Genomic DNA, 20,676 nt, shown 5'->3' on the forward strand with positions numbered 1-20,676 from the left:
TTCCTTCTGCAATACTGATAGCATGGGGCAACCTGTATCCCCAGGACACCAATACCATTAGACTTGACATAGTCAAACGGTGTCATGTTTGTTGCCTGGCTTCATGCACATCTCCTTGGCATGTGATGGAGAGAAACACTCTTGCAGGAGAATATGCCAGACAGCTACAGTAAATACACCATTTTGGTGAGTGAGAAACAGGCTCCCATTGCCCAGCTGTCAAGCTTGGGGACTAGGAAATGTTACGTAGGTTTGGATTAGTCCACCTTTCCAGGCCAGCCAGCCTCTGGCTCCTGATGTTCCTCACATGGCACTGGGTGAATGGCTGTCCTTCCAGGCTATCCTTCTGCTAAAGGGCATTAAAGGACCAACCGTGTTCAGTGTCTGTGAAAAACAAGGTGCCAGGAGTTCCTGTGGCTCCTGGCTCTCAGCACTTTGAAGGAAGCTATTACTTTTGCAGAATTTACAAGAGAGAAGTTGTCTTTTCTCCTGGCTGTAATCCCAAATTCCAGTTCCTCCTGAGCTGCAATCTCTTAAACACTCAGCTTTCTAGAAAATCACATGGCAGTGCCAATTCCCAGTGTTCAGAAATGATGACTCAAGTTCCAAAAATCATGAAGCTGCCTGAAAAGTAATCATAATTTTTAAAAGAAAGCACACCCTTTGTTACCCGAGTTCATAAAGAAGTGTTTCAGGTTTATATCTCCTAAATTTTTGGAGTATCTCCAAGTCAAGAAATTTGCTTTGGAAAAGGAAGATGGAGATGGAATTCTTTTTGGATAATCTCATGACTCCAGGAGCTGCTGTTTGGGGGAGCACTACCAAACACTGCAAGACTTAAAATAATACAGTCAATGTTGACCACATTACCTGTCACCACATAAAAGAGAGGCTGTGTTTGGATCAGAAGTGAGTGTTAAGCCAAATGCTAGATCCAGCTCTTTTTGGACCCCTGCCTTCCCCCGTGTTTTGCATGTACAAATGGCCTTGCATAGGGTGCCCCTGGCAGACCTCAAAATAGCTCTCCATCCTATTTTGATCATGGGATCACCTTCTCACTTTGATAAGGAATACTCTGTCCCAAAATAGCGCTAGCCCAAGGATGCCCAGGAATGTCTGGAGCCCAGTAATCGCGGTGTTCCAAGCACGGTGCGGAGTGGCAGGAGGCTGTACATTTTCACCATCAGGACACACAAGAGCACAGGCGCGTGCAGAGATTTAGGCACTGGAGTAGTGCTTTTGAGAAGCAGTGCTTTAGCACTGCCCTGTTGTATTCTTGTGCCTTCTCTGCTTACAGCCTAGTGTGAGGAAACAGAAGAACTTGCTGTTGAAATTCAGCACATGCTTTAACACAGTTTGTGTCCATGAGCACAAGCCGGCGAGTTACATGAAATGTGAGCTACACAGCTTGAATTCTGTTCCTCCGGGAAAGCGGAGCCAGTGCTGAAGACATCATGCCATATGAACGTAGAAGGTAGCCAGGACTCCATATAAATGCAAAAAGTAGCTGGAGTTTCTCCTATGCTCATGTGCAAGTCAGTCCCAGAAGCCTTAATTATATAAACAAACGAAGTCCAAGCCTGCTCACGTTCTACCTTACCTATTTTGTGCAACTTTGTAAACAGCAAACTTTTCTCCCAGACATTTTCCAGAGCTCCAAAGACCCTTTTTGGGCTGCCAGAGACTAACTTGTCTTTCTTGCCAGCTACATTCCCCCCACCTCCCCTTTTCAGGGCAGTAACAGCAACACGCTTCCAAAACCTCTCAGGAGCAGACCCGTAGAGTGCCTGGTGACAAATGGCAGCTTGTTTCTGGATGAGCAAGTCCAGCGAGGATGACCAGGAAAATAGGTTGCTTACTGCCCTCATAAATTTCCTGGAGAGCTTGCTGGAGGCAGGTTATGAACATGCCAGCAAAAGAGCCTGGGAGTGCAACATAAAAATAACCTAACATTTGCTATCAGGAATGAGAGGCATCGGGTTTTTGTCATTTATGTCAGTTTAGTTAAAAAGTCCCCACAACCAATAGCCTGGCTTGATTGGGGAGGGCAGTGGCGCATAACAGCTTTGGGGATGTGTAACTGCTTCACAGTGGAGATGGTGATGACTGGCTGGGTTAAGTATAGCTCTCCACATGTCCGGCAGGTGCAAAGCTGTTGTTAGCGCTAGCAGATCCACAGCTGTGTGGACAAGTGTTGTGGGTAATAAGCCGCGTGGTGTGGGTACAGAGGGGGAATGTTTGGAAACGGAAAATAACTTTGATGTCTGCTTGGCATGCCCGTCTATATGTAGCCTTTGGTCTTTATGGGCTGAAACCTGCAAAGCTGCAGGATCTGAAGCCTGCTTCTAAAACTCGTTTTCCACAGAAAAAGCAACAATTCGGCCCGCGAAGAGCATGGACTCGCTGTGTTCCCTGCCGGTGGAAGGTGAGACATCAATAACCTACAGCACAGGGGTGAAGGATTGCACCTCTGCATCCTCAGCTTCCCCCTGTGCTTGCACGGATGCAGCCATCTGTTTCTCTGCCTATCTCACATGTGTGTACCTTCGTATGCTTATGCCATGGCTGCTGACATGTGCCCCCACCTTTGTGTGTGTGTGCATTTTTAACCCTTTTCTGTGTCTTTTATATTGGCACACACGCCTGGGAGTTACCACTGTGCCTAGGTGCATCTTTCTTAGTAGTGGCATTGCTTTGATTTTGCTCTTGTTTATTCTGGGCACAAATTTCCCATCCATAAGTGAAAAAGTTCTTGCAATAAGCTAACGATTGAGTTGGTTATGATTAAAAGAGTTATGATCTTTGCAGGCAATGGACACTAGCACTAGACTTGGCTGTGCCTGACTGAGAGGTACCTCTAATAAAAGTCCTAGGTGACTTCCACTGGAGGGCATCCTATCCAGCCCTGCCTGCCCAGCTGGGAGGAGGCTGGAGCCTCGAAGGTCTTTGGTACCTGCTATCCCCATCTTTCTGGGGAAATGCGGGTATTCACCACGGCAAGACTCATCCCTGGAGGGACTGAGGAGGGTTGTTTGCTAGTGCTTTGCTTCCCACTGACTTCCTTCTATCTTCCTATCTCTAGGGGAGGATGAAAAGAGCAGATTCAAACGGACAGTGACTACCGGAGGGTTTTTTGTTCCGGTGATGAAGATACGGACAGGAGGCACAGGCAGCTCATATGACCTCAGCAAGGAGAATGAGTGGGAGAGGGAAGGATCTGCCATGGGGGCCAAAGGAAGCTCAGAGCTGAGTGGGGAGAAAGGTTCCCCCTGGACGCCACAGGCAAAGCCCCCCCCTGAGCAGCTGAAGGTCTTCCGGGCAGCAGAGGATGCTGAAAACGAGCAGACTTCCCCCAAAGGCGGCCGAATGTTCTACACCTCAGAAACAGCAGCCAAGTCAGGCTTCCCAAGCAGCCTCTTTCCCTTGGAGGCCTCCCCTCGTCACCAGAGAAAAGCTCTGAACATCTCAGAGCCTTTCGCGGTCTCTGTCCCCCTGCGGGTATCTGCAGTCATCAGCACCAACAGCACACCCTGCCGTGTGCCCGCCAAGGAGAAACTTTCCCTCTCCAGCCTAGAGGAGCTGTCTTCTCTGGTGGCTGAGAGCCCGAGCCCCTCTGCCCTGGAAGCAGGGACCCACATGAGGACAGAGCAGGTGCCAGAGAGGAAGGAGAAACAGCTGGTGCCCACCCTGCCAGCGGCATCATCCAGAGGTAAAGGTGTGTTAAGGAGGGGGATGTGGAGCCTCCGTCGGGCTACTGGAGGTGCCCTGTCGCTTGGTGGTGTGGAGGTTGCTCCAGCCTGCTCTTGGAAAGAGACCAAGCTGCAGCAGGGTGGGTGTTGATCGTAGCAGGTCAGGTTGGTGCTTGTTGCAGTAATGAGACTGGGGAGGTGGGTGGCCTCCCAGCAACGTCCTGCTGCGCCCGGAGGGAGCTCTTTAGCTTTGTTAGTTGGCATTAGGTTGAAACAGCACTGCTTTGTCTTGGGGCACGTTTTTTCAGTCACAAGTAGTTACACTGTTCATTTGTGGGTTTGATCCAGGCTCTCACCCTGAGGAGCTGGTGGCAGCCAGGAAACCTGAGTCCTCAGACAGTCCACAGCCAGCGGCAGAAAACCAGGAGATGTTATGTGGGCAAAGAAGCTGCACAAGCAGCACCAGCAGCCCCCAGCAGTCCTCAGAGCCGAGTCCCACCTTGGAACAAACACCGGCCTGTGAGGTTCATATGGGGCAGCTCCCTGCGGACAAGGCAGAGCAAGGACAGCTCAAGATGAAGGATGTCTCCTCAGAAGGCAGCTGTGGCCAGCAGGAGGTCGAGACAGCCAAGACAGAGGAAGAGTTGCGCTTAAGAGATGTGGTAAGGAAGAAAGCATGAGAAAAAAGATGGGGGACAACGTTACGGTGGCACCTGGGAGGTTGTTTAAAGTCTCGTTGTGCGTCCGTAGTCACAAAACCTCAGTCTATGACCTAGGCTGAGCAGGGTCAAGAACTATGTACTGATTTCACTTCTGTCCACATTGCCATGTGGTGATTTACCTTCACACAACTACCTGCTGTCTCCTTTTGGTCTTCTTTTCCTGTATCTGTACAATTGCAGTCAGTACTATCTGTCTGCTCTGACACTCTCCAGATGCGAGACCATCTGAATGTCTGAGCATCTTGACCCATGGTCTCTGCATTCCTCTTCTATTTTTGCTGTCCCATTTGTCCTGGACAGCCTGAACAGTCTTTTTTTCTTCCATTCTCAACACACTATGGTTTTTTAATTATTATTTTTGCCTCCCCTGTATCTCTAGCAGAACTTTTTCTCCAAGTTTCTTACAGAGATACTCATCTCTGGACAGTTATTTAAAGATCTGTTGGCATAGCTCCTCGAATAGGTTATTCATTCCAGTTTGTGTGCGATTTGGGAATGCAGATCCCTTGGCAAGGCCAAGCAAGCCCAAACGGGAGGAACTGAGAAATGGGCTGAGACATTCCAGCTACTCATTCACCTCCCTCTTTCAGTACGACTGTCCAGGCCTCATTTTGGCTGCACCTTGGATCTTCTCCTCCACAAACCCACTTGTTTATAGACACGTGTCCCTCCTTGAGCCAGCAGCAGTATGTGTGACTGTGTTTCTGTACCCACGAGTGTGCTCATCCAGGAGCCTGTCTATTCTAAGAGGGCTGTTTGAGGAAAATGGAGGGGTATTTACTGGTGAGTTGTGTGAGCTGCCACGTTGAAGGCATTTCTTCTCTTTTTCAGACCGAGGAAGACCCTGCAAATGCCCTTCTAGAACCGCTGTGGCCAGAGATACAGCAGGAACTGAAAATCATCGAGCCTGAAGAGGAGCTCTTGCTCTTGCCAGCAGCTGTCCCCAAGACCGGCCTAAATCCTGAATCCTCTTCTTCAGTACAAATGGATAGCTCTTCCTCTGGCCCAGGGCAGAGTCCAACACTGCCTGAGCAGAAATCTGCAAGCAGAGCACCACAGAGAACAACTGGGGTGCCTTTATTGGGTGCCACTAGCACAGAACGACAAGACAGCCTCCACAAGTGCCAGCCTGATGTGGCTGCACAGCAGGGCTGTGCTTCAGCCCTGCCCAAACTGGGTAACCTTCTGACTGGTACAGGTGCTCCAAAGAACCACCACCCAGTAGTGGGCAGCAGGAGTGAATGTCTCACTCCTCCCCTGGACTGGAAGCTCCATAGTCAATCAGAATTTAGTGAGGTTGCCCCAAGTGATGAATTATCTTGTTCTAAAAGAGCATGCCCAGAGTCAGGGGGAGAAAAAGATAGCACTTGCCAGCTGCAGAGGGAAAAGGATGATCTTACCAGAGTTCAGACTCAGAAGGAGAAGCCTGAGACAATGACTGCTGATGAAAGGGATGCATTCTCCTCCAAGGTGCTGAGTGGAGCTGGAATCCAGGAGCTGAAGGAGGGCAATGCTGCTAGCAGAACCCATGATGCTGCTGACCAGGATGATGAGGATACCTGGACAGATAATGTGCAGAGCTTAGAACTTGTGGAGCCATGGGAGGATCACCAGTGGGTTACAAGCCCGCTCCATTCCCCCACCTTTAAGGACATTCAGGAGAAGATGATACAGGAGTTTCAGCCACAGAGCCAGAAAGCAGGGACAGGCTTTTCTCTTAGACCACGATTCAGTCGCAGCCTCTCCTTGGACAGTAAAGACACAGTGATGAGTCTGTGGACGATCCCATTCTCTTTCATAGATGCCACTGACCAGCAGCAACCATGCAGTGACATTCTGCCAGTGACTCGTGAGCTGCCCAAAACACAGCCCATCTCCCCCTCTAGTTTGGGCAAAGCTAAGCAAGATGAGAATGGCACAAGTCCTCCAGAAGAAACTTTGAAACCTGAGGAGCTGAGGTACCCCGTCAGCAGGGAGAAAGCACCAGCTGAAAAAGAAGGACCCTCCAGAATCTCTCTTTTAGAGGCAGAGGAAAAGAAAGCAGATGTGAGCAAAGAAAACCCTTGGAGCTCAAAACTTGAGGTGTCTTTACCATATCAAAATAGCCCAGGCAGTTCTTCACAGGTGAAGGCAAAGGAGGAGTTATCCATGTCTCAGGACTCTGCCCTGGGAGGAGAGACTGTTACCAAAGCACTGCGCCCTGCCACTGAGTCGCAGCCGAGTAATAAAAGTGAAGAAACCCCTCGCAAAGTGAAGACAAGGCCATCATCCCTCAACTTGGATTCACTCCTTCCAGTCCCAGATTTTTTCACATTCGAGAGCCTGTCCATGCCCTCTGCCACTGGGAACCTCCTGTGTGGGCAGAAGGAAGTCAAAAGCAGTGATTCTGTCCCATCCCTGCCAACTGCTTGCCCTGCTGCCAGTAAAGGCATTCCCTGGGGGTCTCATTTCAATGCCCACATGGATCTAGACTTAGATTACCTGGCAGTGGCCCATGCCACCACTGGCCGTCGTAACTCTGCCCCTGTCAGCGTGTCAGCGGTTAGAACATCCTTCATGATTAAGATGTGCCAGGCTAGAGCGGTGCCCGTGATACCACCCAAGATTCAGTACACCCAGATCCCTCAGCCCCTGCAGGCTCAGAATGCTGCTCCACCGGCTGAGAAGAAGGAAGCAGAAGGCAGGCAGGCCATCAGACAGACTCAACGGGTGGCATGGAGCCACCTGGAAGCACCCAAGAGCCCGCTGACAGAAAAGAAAACCAAAGCAGAGAAAGAAAACAGTGACCCAGCTCAAAAGGACTCAGCCTGTCCTTGGCACAGCAGCTTTGGCTCTCCGCTGGAGCCACCTCAGACCAGCCATTACCCCGCTCTAGATGCCCCTGTTCTGCGCCGAAAGCGCACCTCTGAGGGGGAGACAGCTGGAGATAATCCACAGTCCTCAAAGATGGAGAGGCCATCAGGGTTATCCAAGCCTTCCTACAGATCTAGACCAGGGAGGCCCCAGAGTCTGATTCTCTTCAGTCCCCCTTTCCCCATTATGGACCACCCCTCCTCTTCAGCAGACTCCAGGGTGTTGTTATCGCCCATCAGGAGCCCCACTCAGACCACCTCTTCGAGCCCCATTTGTGGCGATCTGTCTGAGACTGCACGGACAACGCCTGAGGGGGTGACGCTGCGGAACAAAATGACCATCCCCAAGAATGGCCAGAGGCTGGAGACCTCTACCAGCTGCTTTTACCAGCCCCAGAGGCGCTCTGTGATTCTGGATGGACGAAGTGGGAGGCAAATCGAATAGCAACTGCTTCTCTAATCCCTTTGCCATGGTCGGTGGGATGGGAGTGTCCAAGACCAACTCTGTTGCCATTTTGCTGTTGTTATAACAGTTCTGTGCAAGATGGACCTGAATCCTTTATGGTTTCCTGCAAAGCATTTTGCTACAGAGGGTCTTAATCTTTTCATCTTGCTTTTCCTTCCCTTTCTCACCCCTGCCTAGTCCCTCACTGTCTAGTTTTTGTGTGTAAGCCAGTCCCAGGGAACTTGCATTTCCTCATACTTATTGTCTAACAAGCCCTGTGAATGTCTCATCCTCCCTTTGGAAAAAAAAAAAAAAAAAAAAAAAAAAGGAAAAATAAATCTCGGTATAATTAGAAAATAGGGCTGAGAGGAAACACTGTTCCAAAGCACTGCAGCACAGGGTGCAGGGGCACAATATCTACCAAGGAGGTAAGTCCAGATGTGCGGGACCCCCTTCCATGGTTTCCAAGCCACCAGTGAAGGACCGTGCCTACCCTTCTCTGTTGTCTGATTTAAACAGTGTAAATAAAGAGCGCAGGAGGCTGGGCATAGCTGAAGAGGAAGGTGGAGCTGGCACCAGCAAGTCACACAGGGTGTGACAGCCAGGGATGTTCCAGTGACAAACATACAACCTGAAGGCACTGCCTCCAGCTGCGTCCTTGCATCAAAGATGTGGTCTTTCCAGCATGTGCAGAGGCTGGAATGAAAGTAGCTGAATGGGAAACACCCAGTTGCTCTTTACATCTTCCAAGTCCTGTTCGTGAGTGCTGTGGTGCTCAGCCACACCTGCCCTGGGCAGAGAAGCTCCCCGTGGCTGCAGAACGCATGCAGCTGGCTGCCCAGTGGTAGAGGCTCCTCAGGCTGGTATTAATGAAATCAAAGACATGGTCGTAACGAAGGCCAGTATCAACTATTTCCATCATTCCTTAAAGCCAGGTGATGCCTCTGCAACTATCTGCAGCCCTGCTCCACACTGCCAACAGCAGAGAAAAGCAACAGGATCTTCTGAGCTGCGTGTCCTTGGGCTATCCCCCCCCTGCCCCCCGACTGACGTATCTTTGACCCTTGTCTTTCATTGCCACTGTGTGGCAAGTCCCCAGGTGCTTCTCCTTCCCTTAAACTTCCTCTCCTTGAGATTTGACGCTGTGTCTTTGAGAGCACGGCTAGCTGTCACCTCCCTGGCCCTCAGTGCTCTCAGATTGATGGAGAGTATGGTAAAGAGGATGATTTGTGAGGCTGCGGCACAGACCACAGACAAATATCCTGGGAGGGGGATTGGAAGTGAATTAAACTCTCTCCTGAAGGGCCGTTATTGTTACCAGCAAACACCTTCATATAAGCAACAGCTGCCATGGGAATAGAAGGAAAACTTCCTTTATAAAGCTTCTAACTCCACGTTCACCGCAGGCTTATCTATCGCCTGGTATGTGACCGCGGGCGATGGCACAGTCAGGCACAGCCTGTGCTCTCTCTGCAATTTAAGTGTCACTAGTGACTACAGAGGAGATGGGAACACAGGTGTTGCTGCCAGCACTGAGATTGCCCCTGTAATGGTGCTTGCAGGGGCCATCATTCATGGAGATGTTTGAGTCTGTAGGCCCTCGGATGGGTATTATGGGCTATAGTTAAGCAGTAACAGAACATCTGGTAGGAAGTGCTATAGCCAGCAGAAGGAGCATCAGGCAGAATTTCCCAGTGGATGTATGCTTGGGGCTTTTTTTTCTGATGTACTGGCATTTTCAAATTGTTAGCAAGCTCAGTCCATGAGCTCCTTGGTCTGGACTGAACGTGTCACAGAATTTGTGTCATTGTGGCTGGAGGGCCCACAGGACACTGCTTTCTCTGCACTCTGATTACTAAAGGGAAGAGATGCTAGAGTCCTTTTTAGAAATGCTGGGCTCACAAATGCAAGGAATATATCTTGAGCAGAATTTTCTCCTGCTGTATCCAAAGGGAGTGTGAAAAAACAAGAGGGCTTTTCCCTGTCACCAGTTGCAGTCTTCGGTGCTCCCCACTGTCCTCCTCATCTGTGCGTAACGCCATGTAAGAGGGAACAGAGCAGAGAACCAAGTCCCTGCTTTCAGTTTTGTTGAGGGAGAATATTAAACCAGACGAGAGCCTGGAGTTCTTGTTTGGGTCCATGTTCTCTCAGAGATGTCAGCCCATGCTTCATCTGGGCAAGCTGTGGATGGCAAGTCCAGAATGTGCAGCTTCACGAGAACTGTGTTATCCTCCTCCCAGACCATAAGATGCCTGCGCAGCCTCTCATTAAACCCAGGGGACTGTCAGTCCTCCCTGCTCCTCGTAGCACAGTTCTGCGCTGCATTTACACGGCACCCAAATGCCTTTTTTACTGCCTCATGGGAACGCGTTTAACCGTCGTGGCTGGGCTAATGGCAAATGGCTTGGGAAGGTGTGATACAAGGTATTGTGGTAAAGCTTTAGACAAAGTAAAAGCTGTGGAAAAGATGCCCAGGTTTTTTTGGCATCAACAAAATAGTTTATTTTGGACAGGGATTTATATTCTCTCAGTTCCTAGAAGTTTTGACTGCCAAGGCATCTGGAATGGAGCCAGCGAAGCTCATGAAGTCATGTATCAAAAGAAAATGTGATGAAACGTTGGCACCTGAAAAACGTTCCTTTTTTATATTTTTATTTCCCCCCCCCCCCCCCCCCCTTATTCTCATATAAGTTGATCTATGAACAAGAAATGAGGTCTGGCAATTTTGTATATAATACAATGTCTCAAATCTTAGCAGCGTTCCAGTAAGTAATAGTGCTTTTGGCATAAGTGGTGAAACTCCTGCAAGAGAAAATTATTAAAAATCTTTACTTAATATTAAAGATCAGCCTCAACTTAAATCTGTATCTATACTATACTTTTTAAGGATGTTTCAGAATCTGAGCTCAGACCCAGGTCCTGGATTTTAATTAAGCAGAGATTCTGAATTGACATCTCTGTTTTGTAGCTCGATCCCATCTCTATCTACCATTCAATCCCCAGCCGTCAGCTATGTATCAGGCTTCCTCGAGCCAAGTGGGCTTAATGCAGGCACATCACTATCGCTCTGTGGTCACAATGGGCTTGCATCGAGACTGCTGAGGTAAAGCCCCAGACCCCGCAGAGCTGAGAGTACTTGCTTAGTTGCAAGGTGCACCATTGCACAGGTGTCACCATGCCCAGGTCCAGACTCAGACTTCTGCAGAACATGTAATGCTTGATGCTGGATCCACGTTGATACTGAGAGCTGCAGTCGGTTTCAAGGACCGGCACTTGGTGGTTGGACAGAGCAGAAGACAGAAGCCATCTCCCATCGAATGGTGCCGACTGTGTGGCTGGAGCTGCCTGAGATCCAACTTTACTAAGTTATTCCTGAGGTCAGCTACAGGGTCAGCCCTGATGTCATCTTTGCTTCAGAGCCCTTAGGTTGTCCTCTGCCACCCTGCAGCAGCAGACAGAACCTGAGACTGGAAGCTCTCCTGAAGGTCAGGGTTTTGCACGGTACGTTACGTGTACCAGATCCTGCCCTCCAGCACAACCCTCAATACTAGAGACTTTAAGAAAGGATTCGGGGTGTTTTGCTTGGGTTTGGGTTTGTTTGGTGGTAGGGTTTTTTTGGTGAAGCATTATGGAGAGGGAAAGATCAGATTTATAGGAGATGGGTCTGGCGCAGAATTTGAAGGTTTATGTACAGGAAAACTAAAGTCGATTGCTCTTGGCATTATGGAAAGGACCTTCCTAAATAGACTGGCAAGTCATTTGCAGCTCTACAAGGGTCATTTCAGGGAGCCTGTAGTACATTTTGATTCTGCTGAGACTGTGGAAAGTGTAAAGGCTATTCCCGAGTTTGCAGATGGCCCCAGCTTCAGTCATGGTATGATACCACCAGCATGTGTTGCTTGTGGACTTTTACCAATGGGAGACAAGTGACTAAATTGCACTTATTCTTTCCATGTAGTCAGGGGGGGTTGTGCAGCTGCTGTTCAGTGTAGCTCAGAGCAGAATGGTTGGGCTGACAAAGATGAGAATACCCTGATGGGAAGGAGGCACGTCATGTTATCTCATGTGGGAGCTGCCTTACTGACAGGAGAGTGATCAGAAATGAGGATTGTATTTTACTTTATAAACCACATTCCTCTGGGCTGTCCATCCCATGCTATCACTTCAGAAAGGCTGAAGCACTTCTTTTTCCCACCTTCAGAGCTTCAGAGGAACTTAGGCCTGTATTAGAGAGCATCCATAAAGCCCTGCAACATTTTCCCTCATCCAGAGTCCAAATGGTGCAATCAAAGTCCTTTTTTTTCTTTATAAATTCTGAGATGCCTGTAGTGGTGAATGTTGTGTTAAATTTTATATATATATATATATATGAAAGAACATTCTATATAAATATATTAAAAAGGAAATGTAATTAAAATGAAGGAATTGCCTAAATAGAATCCTGCACATCTGTGAAAGTTGGGCTTATGCATGGAACTGTTTTCTGCTGCAACTGTTGTAACACTGATGTTGTGAGATCAACTGGCTTTTTCCCACTGAGGAGAAGCTAATTACTTCTGGTTAAGCTGTGGTGGGCAGAAGGCCTGAATCTGCCTTCCTGAGCAGGATCTTGTCCTGGGAGAGGAGGGACGAGATCAGGGGAGAACAGAGTGCCAGCACTAGTTTAGCTTTCCACCACAAGTTTCTCCCCAGCCCTTGAAAATGCAAAGAATCTACTGGAGCATTACTACCTTTCAGGCAAGCCCAGGTTTTGCAGTTGTCGCTTTTGCTTCTCTCCAGCTCTAGCAAAAAAAAAAAAAAAATAAAAAAAATATCTCTAGGTGTGGAGGAGAAGCTGTAGCTGATCCCTGTTTGGTTTAGCTTTTGCTTGCTTCTAGTTGGTGTAAAGGCTTGGCGCTAACTAATTCTGCTCCAAGCAAGGGAAGGAAAGCCTGCCACTAAGGTCAAGTGGAGGTGGAGCAGGACTTTTAACAGTCCTGGAAAGGAAGGATGGCAGGAGGAAAGAGCCTCCTGAGGGCTCCACATGGCAGCCCAGACCTTAGATCTTGTTCTCACAGGCACTGGTCCCCTTGGAAATATTACTTTAGGTGAAGGGAAAGGCTTGCAGTCAGACACTGTGGAAAGGACTGTCCCCATCTCACTGGCCCTGGTTTGTAATTATTTATCCTGCTAGCTCTGATGGATTGTAATATTTTTTTTAAGCTTTGTTCTCTGTGTGGATTTGCCAGCCTTTGTGCCTTATTGTTTAAAAAAAAAAAACCACACACACACACAAAAAAAACCCACAAAAAAAACAAAAAAACAGACAAAAAAACCCCAAAACCAAAGAAAAACAACAGCCACAAAAGAAAGATGTTTTTCCAGGTCTCAGCCACGAGATTAAACTGGAGTTTTTATAAAAACAGACCTGTGCCCTAGTGATGTTTTGGAACATTTTCTTTTTCCTGGATTTGGTTTATGAATGCAGTGCAAATGCATTTGTCTTCCTCCGACACATTTGAGCCCTTCTTTTGTTGTGTGAGTGGCCAGGGCACTAAGCTGTGTTTGAGTTTTTTGGCTGTGGGGATGAATGTTGGGGCTCAATCACACTCTCTTCTGATCGGAGGTCATGAGGGCTGCAGCCACTCTGCAGCTCTGCAAATGAAGTGAGGGCTTGGAGACTTCTGTAAAATTACCATTATCTGAAATGCTTTAAAATTTCCAAAGGTAAAAATCCATCTTTTGTCTTGCCATTGCTAGTTCTACCAGGCTAAAGTTTTGGTGATGCACAGCCATGTCCTCCCATTTAGCACACTTCCTGCAGAACCCTGCCTTGCCCGTCAGAATGTAGAGCAACACAGAGTACAGAAATACTTTGGGATTCCAGTGCTTGTATCAGGGAAGCCAAGCTGGAATTAGAGAAGTTACTATGAAGCCTCTGGTGCATCATGTATGCACTTATGTTGATTTGTAAAGGGCAAGCAAGAACTTTTACAAATAATTAAGTTCCCTGGTTCTTTGGATTCTTGCAATGCCCTCATTGATCCAATCTCTGAGCTGTAGCATGGAAGTGAGTACTATTAGTATCTGTTCATTATTCTACCCTGGGAACAAAACCAAAAGAAGCAAAAAAAAGGAAAAAAAAAAGAGGGGTTCTTGTGGTCATAGCCTCAGTGGACATACCTGCAGTTCAGCACACTTTTTGTTCTCCCTAAAACCCAGAAGAATCATTAGGTTAAATGAAATACTTTTTTTCCCTACTCAGCTCAGGGCTTGACTCCCTTTCCTACCTCCTTCATGACTTCAATTTCCCTTTAGGAAAATGCCTGGGTTGTGCTTCCTGCGTACCATGGCAACTGGCACACAAAGGGAGAGACAAAACCGTGTCTGTTGAACCTGGAATTGTTGTTAGCCATAGTCACTTGCTAGTGCTGGACACGAAACAGTGTTTATGTATTCTTTGTGCCACAGAGTTTAGCAATGACTTGGCCATAAGACAAGAGGAGAATCTCAAACTGCTCCCCCCACCCGAAGCATTCCCATGGTTATGAAAATCAAGCAAAAGGCACGCTGCAGACCTGCTCGCGCTCCGGGCAGCACCATGCCCTAAATCAGGGTGCTTAAGCACATCGAAGGGCTTGAACACAGTTTCAGCCAGTTCCTTTTGCCTGCTTTCCCATGACCATGAGTTTGAAAGTCGGACTCAGGACAATCACCTGTGTGGGTTGTATTGGAAGCAATAGCTATAACATCTTGGACACTTTCAGCTAAACCAAAACGAGGATTAAGCAAATTCCTAAACTGGCTGTTAACCGGGAAACAATCTCACCCACCACCAAAGAGAGTCTGATATCAGTATCTCATGCATCCTCCTTGCAACATGGGAGCCCAGCAGCTATGGGAACAGGACATCTAGCTGGTATCCCACTGGATGGAGCTAAAGGTCAACTGGCAGCAGAGGGAAGGCAGGCAGTGCAAGGAAGGAAATTTTGCCCAGTGGAGGAGGCTCAGGCCAAGCTGGCACAAGGCATCAATGAGAGCAAAAAGAAAAAGGTCATGATGACTAAGACAGAGAAGGACAGTGAGATCTCTGCCTTCATTTTCCATCTGAGCAGGATAAACTTTCCAAAGAGCATGTCTCACTGCGAGGGTGAAGGATGAACAGTTTCAACATTAAAGATTAGAAATGAATGCGAGCTGCAAAGCTCAGACCTGGCCAAGTCCTGATGCTCCCAAAAGTTAGATACAGTATAAGTATTAATCCAAGAATGTTTGGTTCACTCCGTAATAATAAAGGGACCTATTTTCTCATGTCTTATTTGCAAACTGCAGTGTGCGATGAACTACATTTTGCAAACCTAGAAAATTCATAGGAATTGTGTTGTGCACTTTGGGTCCAGATCCATCTTAAAACTGGACTTGTTTTCTTCCATAGCACATCTGCTATAGGGAACACATATCTCTCTATCACTTAAATCCCTTATCTGAAAAGACCAGGAAATACTTGAATTCAGTGAGAGGAAATGACTTCAAAGAAAACTTAGTAGCTGCTTTAGAATGAACCACAAGGAACAGGAACATGGGAACCACCAGAGCTGGAGAAGGAATAACACACATGATGATTATTAAATAGGGAAAGTTGCCAGGTAAGTAAAACCAGAAAAGTAAAAAAACCCAACCAAAACCCAAAAGCAAACCAACAAAACCCAATCATAAGATAGAGTTGAACCAGTCTGAAAAATATCAGGCCACTTCTTTCCTTTCTCCTTCATGAGATTCAGGAGAGAATTTAGATCAGAAAAAAAAAATAGAAGCTCACAAACTGCTTTACCTTTTTTTTTTTTTTTCTTTTTATTATGATTTCCTTTAAACACCAAGGGTCATGAACCGAAGGCAGAAGAGAGAAGTGAAAAGACTAGGCTGGTTATTTCTAGGGATTATTTCAAGTGGCTTGGCTTTACCTTCTCCAGCCTCGGCGCCAGTTACAGTACCCTGCTAAAGGTGAGCGTTGCTTTGGAAAAAACAGAGAGAGGGGGAAGGTTTCCAGCCCTGCATTTACTCGGTCAGTAACCACCCTGGGTGGCCAGAGTAGCTCACTCCTCATCACTTAGCTCTTTTGCAGAGTTTATCTCAACCGGCAGGCGTGCAAGAACTGCAGATGACCTTGCCTATGATGGAATTCCACCTCGCGTGCAAGCCGACAGGGTCAGTAACACCCTCACCTATTTTTCCTGTGGAAGATAAACCATCAGCAGCCATCCTCAGCTCCTCACACAGCAGGATCTCCTAAAGATAAATGCCTGAGATTACAGGCGGAGTACTTGCAGGAGGTTCCCAGCATACCACACGTTGCAGAGGCTTTCCCCAGTTGCCAAAGAGGCCAAGGCTGCCAAAGGGTGGGAGAAGGAGGCTTTGGTTTATGAGCTAGTTTTAGGTCATACTTGGTTGCAACAAACATGTGCTTGGCACGAGTCCCTGTTGTAAGGAATGTGAAAAACTAAGACGCCAGGGCAGCGAGCAGGATGGGGAATAAATCATCTGAGTCCAAGGGTAACCCAACGCTACCGCCAGCCTGGTTGTTGGTTTTCACAGTGAGCTGGATACCCAGATGCAGACATGGTCCATAGCAGGCATTGTGTGTCCTATATGGACCAGCAAGGTAAGGAGAAATAGGGTCTGAGAGTCTGCACAAAGAGATCTTGTGCAGAAGTCGTGAGGAGAAAGGAGGAAAGGGTAGGAAAGCCTGCTGGAAAACGTGGCAAGGCACAAAACACACCAAGGCAGCCCTGTAGAGGAATGAAGCTGGGTTAATTAACATTATACAGCTGTGGGCTGGCTTCAGGGGCGGTGGGTTGGCTGACGTGGTTAAGGTGCAGCTGTGGCTGGTTCCTGCTCAGTAGTTAAATAGCTCTGAGGGGTATGGAAGAGGAGCACTGGATGGAGAGGAGCATCAGATGAAGAGAGACCTAGAAGAAGCTGAGTGCCCTGGATGTGGAGAGCATGGCTGGAAGAGGAGTCTGGAGAAGGAAGAATCTGGATGCAGCAGAGGCAAGCAGTGTGGACTGGCCTGAAGAGGATGAAGAAACAGCATGAACAGTAGATGAACCTTTGAAACCTTGTGGGGGATCGGGGGCTGTGCCCAAGCAAGGTGTGGGAGCTACTTATCAAAGTTAACCTGGTCTGGGATGGTAAAAGCCTTGTTGCAGCCGGCTGGCTTTGATAGTGTTGTGACACAGCCCCACTTTGCCCCATTGCCTGAAGGAACAGAGACCTTCAGTGCTGCCAACGACAAACATTCAGTGATGTGGAAGACATCAGGTTACGCTTTTGTGTGTGTGAGAGGGGAGCAGCTGAGGATGTGGGATTCTTGTTGGCTTGGAGGCCATGCTGCTCTGTCAAGTATGAACAGAGGATGTTTGTCAGCGAGACTGATTTCTCAGAGCTGGGAATATTACAATAAACTAATAAGCTAAAAATACAGTTGGTAACTCCATGGGAGAATTGAAACATGCTTTTTTTGCCAGGAGAGAACTGTGAATATTAACACATGCAGAGGAGAAATACGCAGAGCAAATCTGCAAACAGACCACACAGCTTCCACCTGGAGAACTGTTTTCTTCATCCTGTCCTAGCTCAGCGGTTTTCACACACATGCATATTGCCTGCTCTGGAGACAACATGCATCCATAGCCCCAGGCAGCAATCCCAACAGCTGAGAATGACCAAGACTTATTTACAAGCCTCATCCAACACAAACCAGTTCACCACCATTCCTGTCACAGAGTCCATCCCTTCCTCACCCTTCCCCTGGCATCCCAGGTAGGGAACTTGCAGAGATTGGAATCAACCTTCAGAAGCAGAAAAACCAGAAAAAGCTGTGCAGGATTTTTTTTATGAGCCTGCTCAGCATCATTCTGCCATCAGTTCAGTTGTCTTCTTCCTCTTTGGTTCGGATGGATAAAGCTGGACTGTTCTGGTTGCGTTGTGGCATGCTTGGCACTTCTGCATGGATTCACCATTGCCTGGATCACTTGCTCATCACAGCTTTTTTTTTTTTTTTTTTTTTTTCAAGATAAATCATAAAGTGCAATGCAAGGAAAAGGCTTAAGAAGCAGAAAGCAAATTTGAAGAACCCAACCTTAATAGAGTTAATCAGGCCTTTATGCAATACATCGATGCTATCATTTGCAACTGGTTGAAGTTGTTACTACTGCAATAGTCTATTCAGAGTAGCCTCAGTTCTTCTTCCCCTGCAAAATCCTGCAGCGTTTTCTCTATATTGAGTGCAGAGCTATACTCATGCCACATTTAGATGTAGCAGGAAGAAAGACACCTCTGAGTCTGAAGCAGAAGACCAGAGGAGGAAAATAATGTTTGAAGTTACTTGTTTCTGTGGTCCTAAAGCTTTCTCTAGGCCTTATCTCCAACCACATCCATCTGTAGGAGGCCTTGCTAGTCTCTCAAAAGCCCCATAGCCAGTTGTTTGACCCATTTGCAGAGCTACTTGAGTTTCCAAAATAACTTGAGCAAGAGACCTTCATGCAGGAGTGCAGCTCCCGCACAGGCTGCTGGGCCTGGGGAGGTACCCGAGGGGTCTGGCCGAGCACGGAGAGGGGCTGTGTGCCTGCACTGTCCTTCCTCCCCCATTCCCTCCTCTCTGCTGTGGTACTTGGCAGGGATTTGCAGTTCAGGCAAGTAGCAGAGAATCCAGGCTTTGCTATTGCTGCCTGACTTGAGCAGACACTGATTCTCTATGGATTTCTTTAGATTTAGGTGTTACTGTAGCTTTCAGGAACATACACCCAAATAAACCCCTACCGCTAAACTCTTCCCCCATTTCAGAAACAAACCCAGACCACTGGCATATACAGTGCACGTGGTCTGTCCATGCCTCGAGCCCCACAGAAAAGTGCTGAAGACTAACGTCCTTACGGAAATTGCTGAGAGCCCAGGGTCTCACAGACAGTCACCACCCCACCGAACCAGTGAAGTGGTTGATCCATTGGGATTTTCCTTTCTGAAGGCACACTCATATAGAAAAACCCTTCTGTGGGGCAGGGACCTGTTTCTTCCTCAAGCTGTTTGCCCTCATAGCTACCTTTTTCTCTCCCGCAGCATCCTAGCAAGGGACTACTCGGCTACAGAGTTTCTGTAGCACCAGGTGTCACGGTGGTTTGCACTATGATCTTAGGGATGGAGTTACAGGACTTTAAAGCCTGCCTGTGCACTGCCCCAGACGTCCCACACGCAGACCTTTAACATTTCCCCTTCCCAAACGCACAATCTCAAACAAGAAAAAAGTTTCACTTCCATTTCTTTTTAATTAGTATCTTGGTGAATATACAAAAACAAAGAATCGAGGCAGCTGGCAAGTTGCCGGGACCTGAACCAGTACACCTTAGGATGGGGCTTCACTTTAAAACACTCTGTACAGGAGCATATTTCACATGACACATGTAACTACTGAAGCGTTCACTGGGAAAGACACCAGATCAGACTGGGCCAAAGTAAACAACCTCTATTGAACTGAGTGAGAGCTGTAACTGCTGATGCAAGGACTGGATTTGGTTCAGTTAGCTCCTTGCTTGCATTTTTCACAAGTTACTCGTTGCCATTATTTGCCTTTTGCCCTGCCTGATCCGGGGATGTGGAAGGGCAAGCGCATGGGGGATGTGATCACATACATGCAGGTAGCTGAAGCAGGCAGCACGGTAATTCTGGGGGGGTGGGACAGCCACTTTCACAAAGCCAGCTACAGCACAGGACCCCACATACTCTGCACAAGTTCTAACCCGTAGATGTGTGAAATCTTGTGTGAAGCACATAACAGGTGTTTGAAGGAGTCGCTTGTTAGCAAGTGGAGCTTTTCCTGGACTGGCACTTCTGAAGGTAGGAGCACATGCAGTAGTTTCATCAGCGACAGGAGGTAGGCTTGAATATAGGCAGCATATTTCTGAGGAGTGAGCTAGCCTTTTACTGGGCTCGACTAGCGACAGACTTTTTATCTGTGACATGTCTTTACTGCTGACACACTTAAACTCTTAGAGAATCTGCCTTATTCTAAGGCAAGGGGTGACAGAGATCAGGAACAGAAGTTGAACGATAAAACACATTAGAGAGGTCTGCAGTCCTCTCCCTTGCGGCATCCACCTTTATTGGTCACAGGGGGTTACAGATTTGCTCACATAGCCCTTGCTGGAGCCTTTAGTATTATGATTTACATTCAACCTAGTTTTAGAGATTTTGCTGGAGCAAGTGTATATGGACATTTTCCTTTCTGATGTCATCACAGAGCAAATCAGATCACTTCTTATCTTATGCTCCAAGGATTTCTTGCACAGCCAAAGCAAGATTGTGCCTCAGCCAGGAGATGTTGAGGCTGCAGAACAAGGGACAAAGAAGGGACAAGAAGATTCTTTCCTGGAGTCTTCAGCTCTGTGTGTCAAGTTTTTGGAGGGGCAAAAGTATATGTGTGGAGAGGTAGTGGAAAAACGTCAAATCCTCCATGGCACAAGGAGAATGGAGCAGGAGATGAACGAATGCAGCCCCACATGATGCTTCAGGACAGCGCTGAGGACACCGGGCCGTCAGTATTCAATTCTGCTCCAGCAGAACATGGTACCAAGGAGGATGCAGAACTGAAACAACAAGACTTCTAAGTTTCTCTGCTCCTCGTTTCCTTCTCCCCACCTCTCCCCCAGCCGTATTTAGTTCTACTCATAGGAGACAGCAACAGAAATTCTTGATAAGCCAAGTCTGTTGAGGCAGAGGAAGCTTAAAGCTTTTTATCTGCACAGAAGCTCCACAGTGAAGAAAGAAGCTGCGTGCAGCCATAACTATTTGACTGGATCACTCAGCTTGCTGGGGATTAGCTGTCATGAAGCTGCTGAACCCTGAGTACTTAAAATACTCATACAAAGTCTTTGAACTACAAACTGAATTATCTGTCACAATTACTGTTTAGATGATCCAGTCCCCTTCACAAACAA

General features: G+C 47.6%; 2 protein-coding genes across 2 annotated transcripts in view; one reads left to right on the top strand and one right to left on the bottom strand.

The window, feature by feature from the left end:
* ARHGAP31 (Rho GTPase activating protein 31) overlaps window positions 1-8,046 on the top strand; it is a 61,661-nt gene extending 53,615 nt beyond the window's left edge. Inside the window, exons 9-12 of the mRNA XM_080392534.1 lie at window positions 2,366-2,425; window positions 3,083-3,709; window positions 4,038-4,351; window positions 5,243-8,046. Coding sequence (XP_080248660.1) covers window positions 2,366-2,425; window positions 3,083-3,709; window positions 4,038-4,351; window positions 5,243-7,708 — 3,467 coding nt within the window. The 3' untranslated portion in view covers window positions 7,709-8,046. The remainder of the gene's footprint in view (window positions 1-2,365; window positions 2,426-3,082; window positions 3,710-4,037; window positions 4,352-5,242) is intronic.
* Window positions 8,047-12,056: 4,010 nt separating this feature from the next.
* LOC308065905 (uroplakin-1b-like) overlaps window positions 12,057-20,676 on the bottom strand; it is a 35,556-nt gene continuing 26,936 nt past the window's right edge. Inside the window, exon 11 of the mRNA XM_080392542.1 lies at window positions 12,057-20,325. Coding sequence (XP_080248668.1) covers window positions 20,275-20,325 — 51 coding nt within the window. The 3' untranslated portion in view covers window positions 12,057-20,274. The remainder of the gene's footprint in view (window positions 20,326-20,676) is intronic.

The sequence above is a fragment of the Falco punctatus genome (assembly GCF_963210335.1).
Source record: "Falco punctatus genome assembly, chromosome: 6".
In the NCBI taxonomy this organism is placed as follows: domain Eukaryota; kingdom Metazoa; phylum Chordata; class Aves; order Falconiformes; family Falconidae; genus Falco; species Falco punctatus.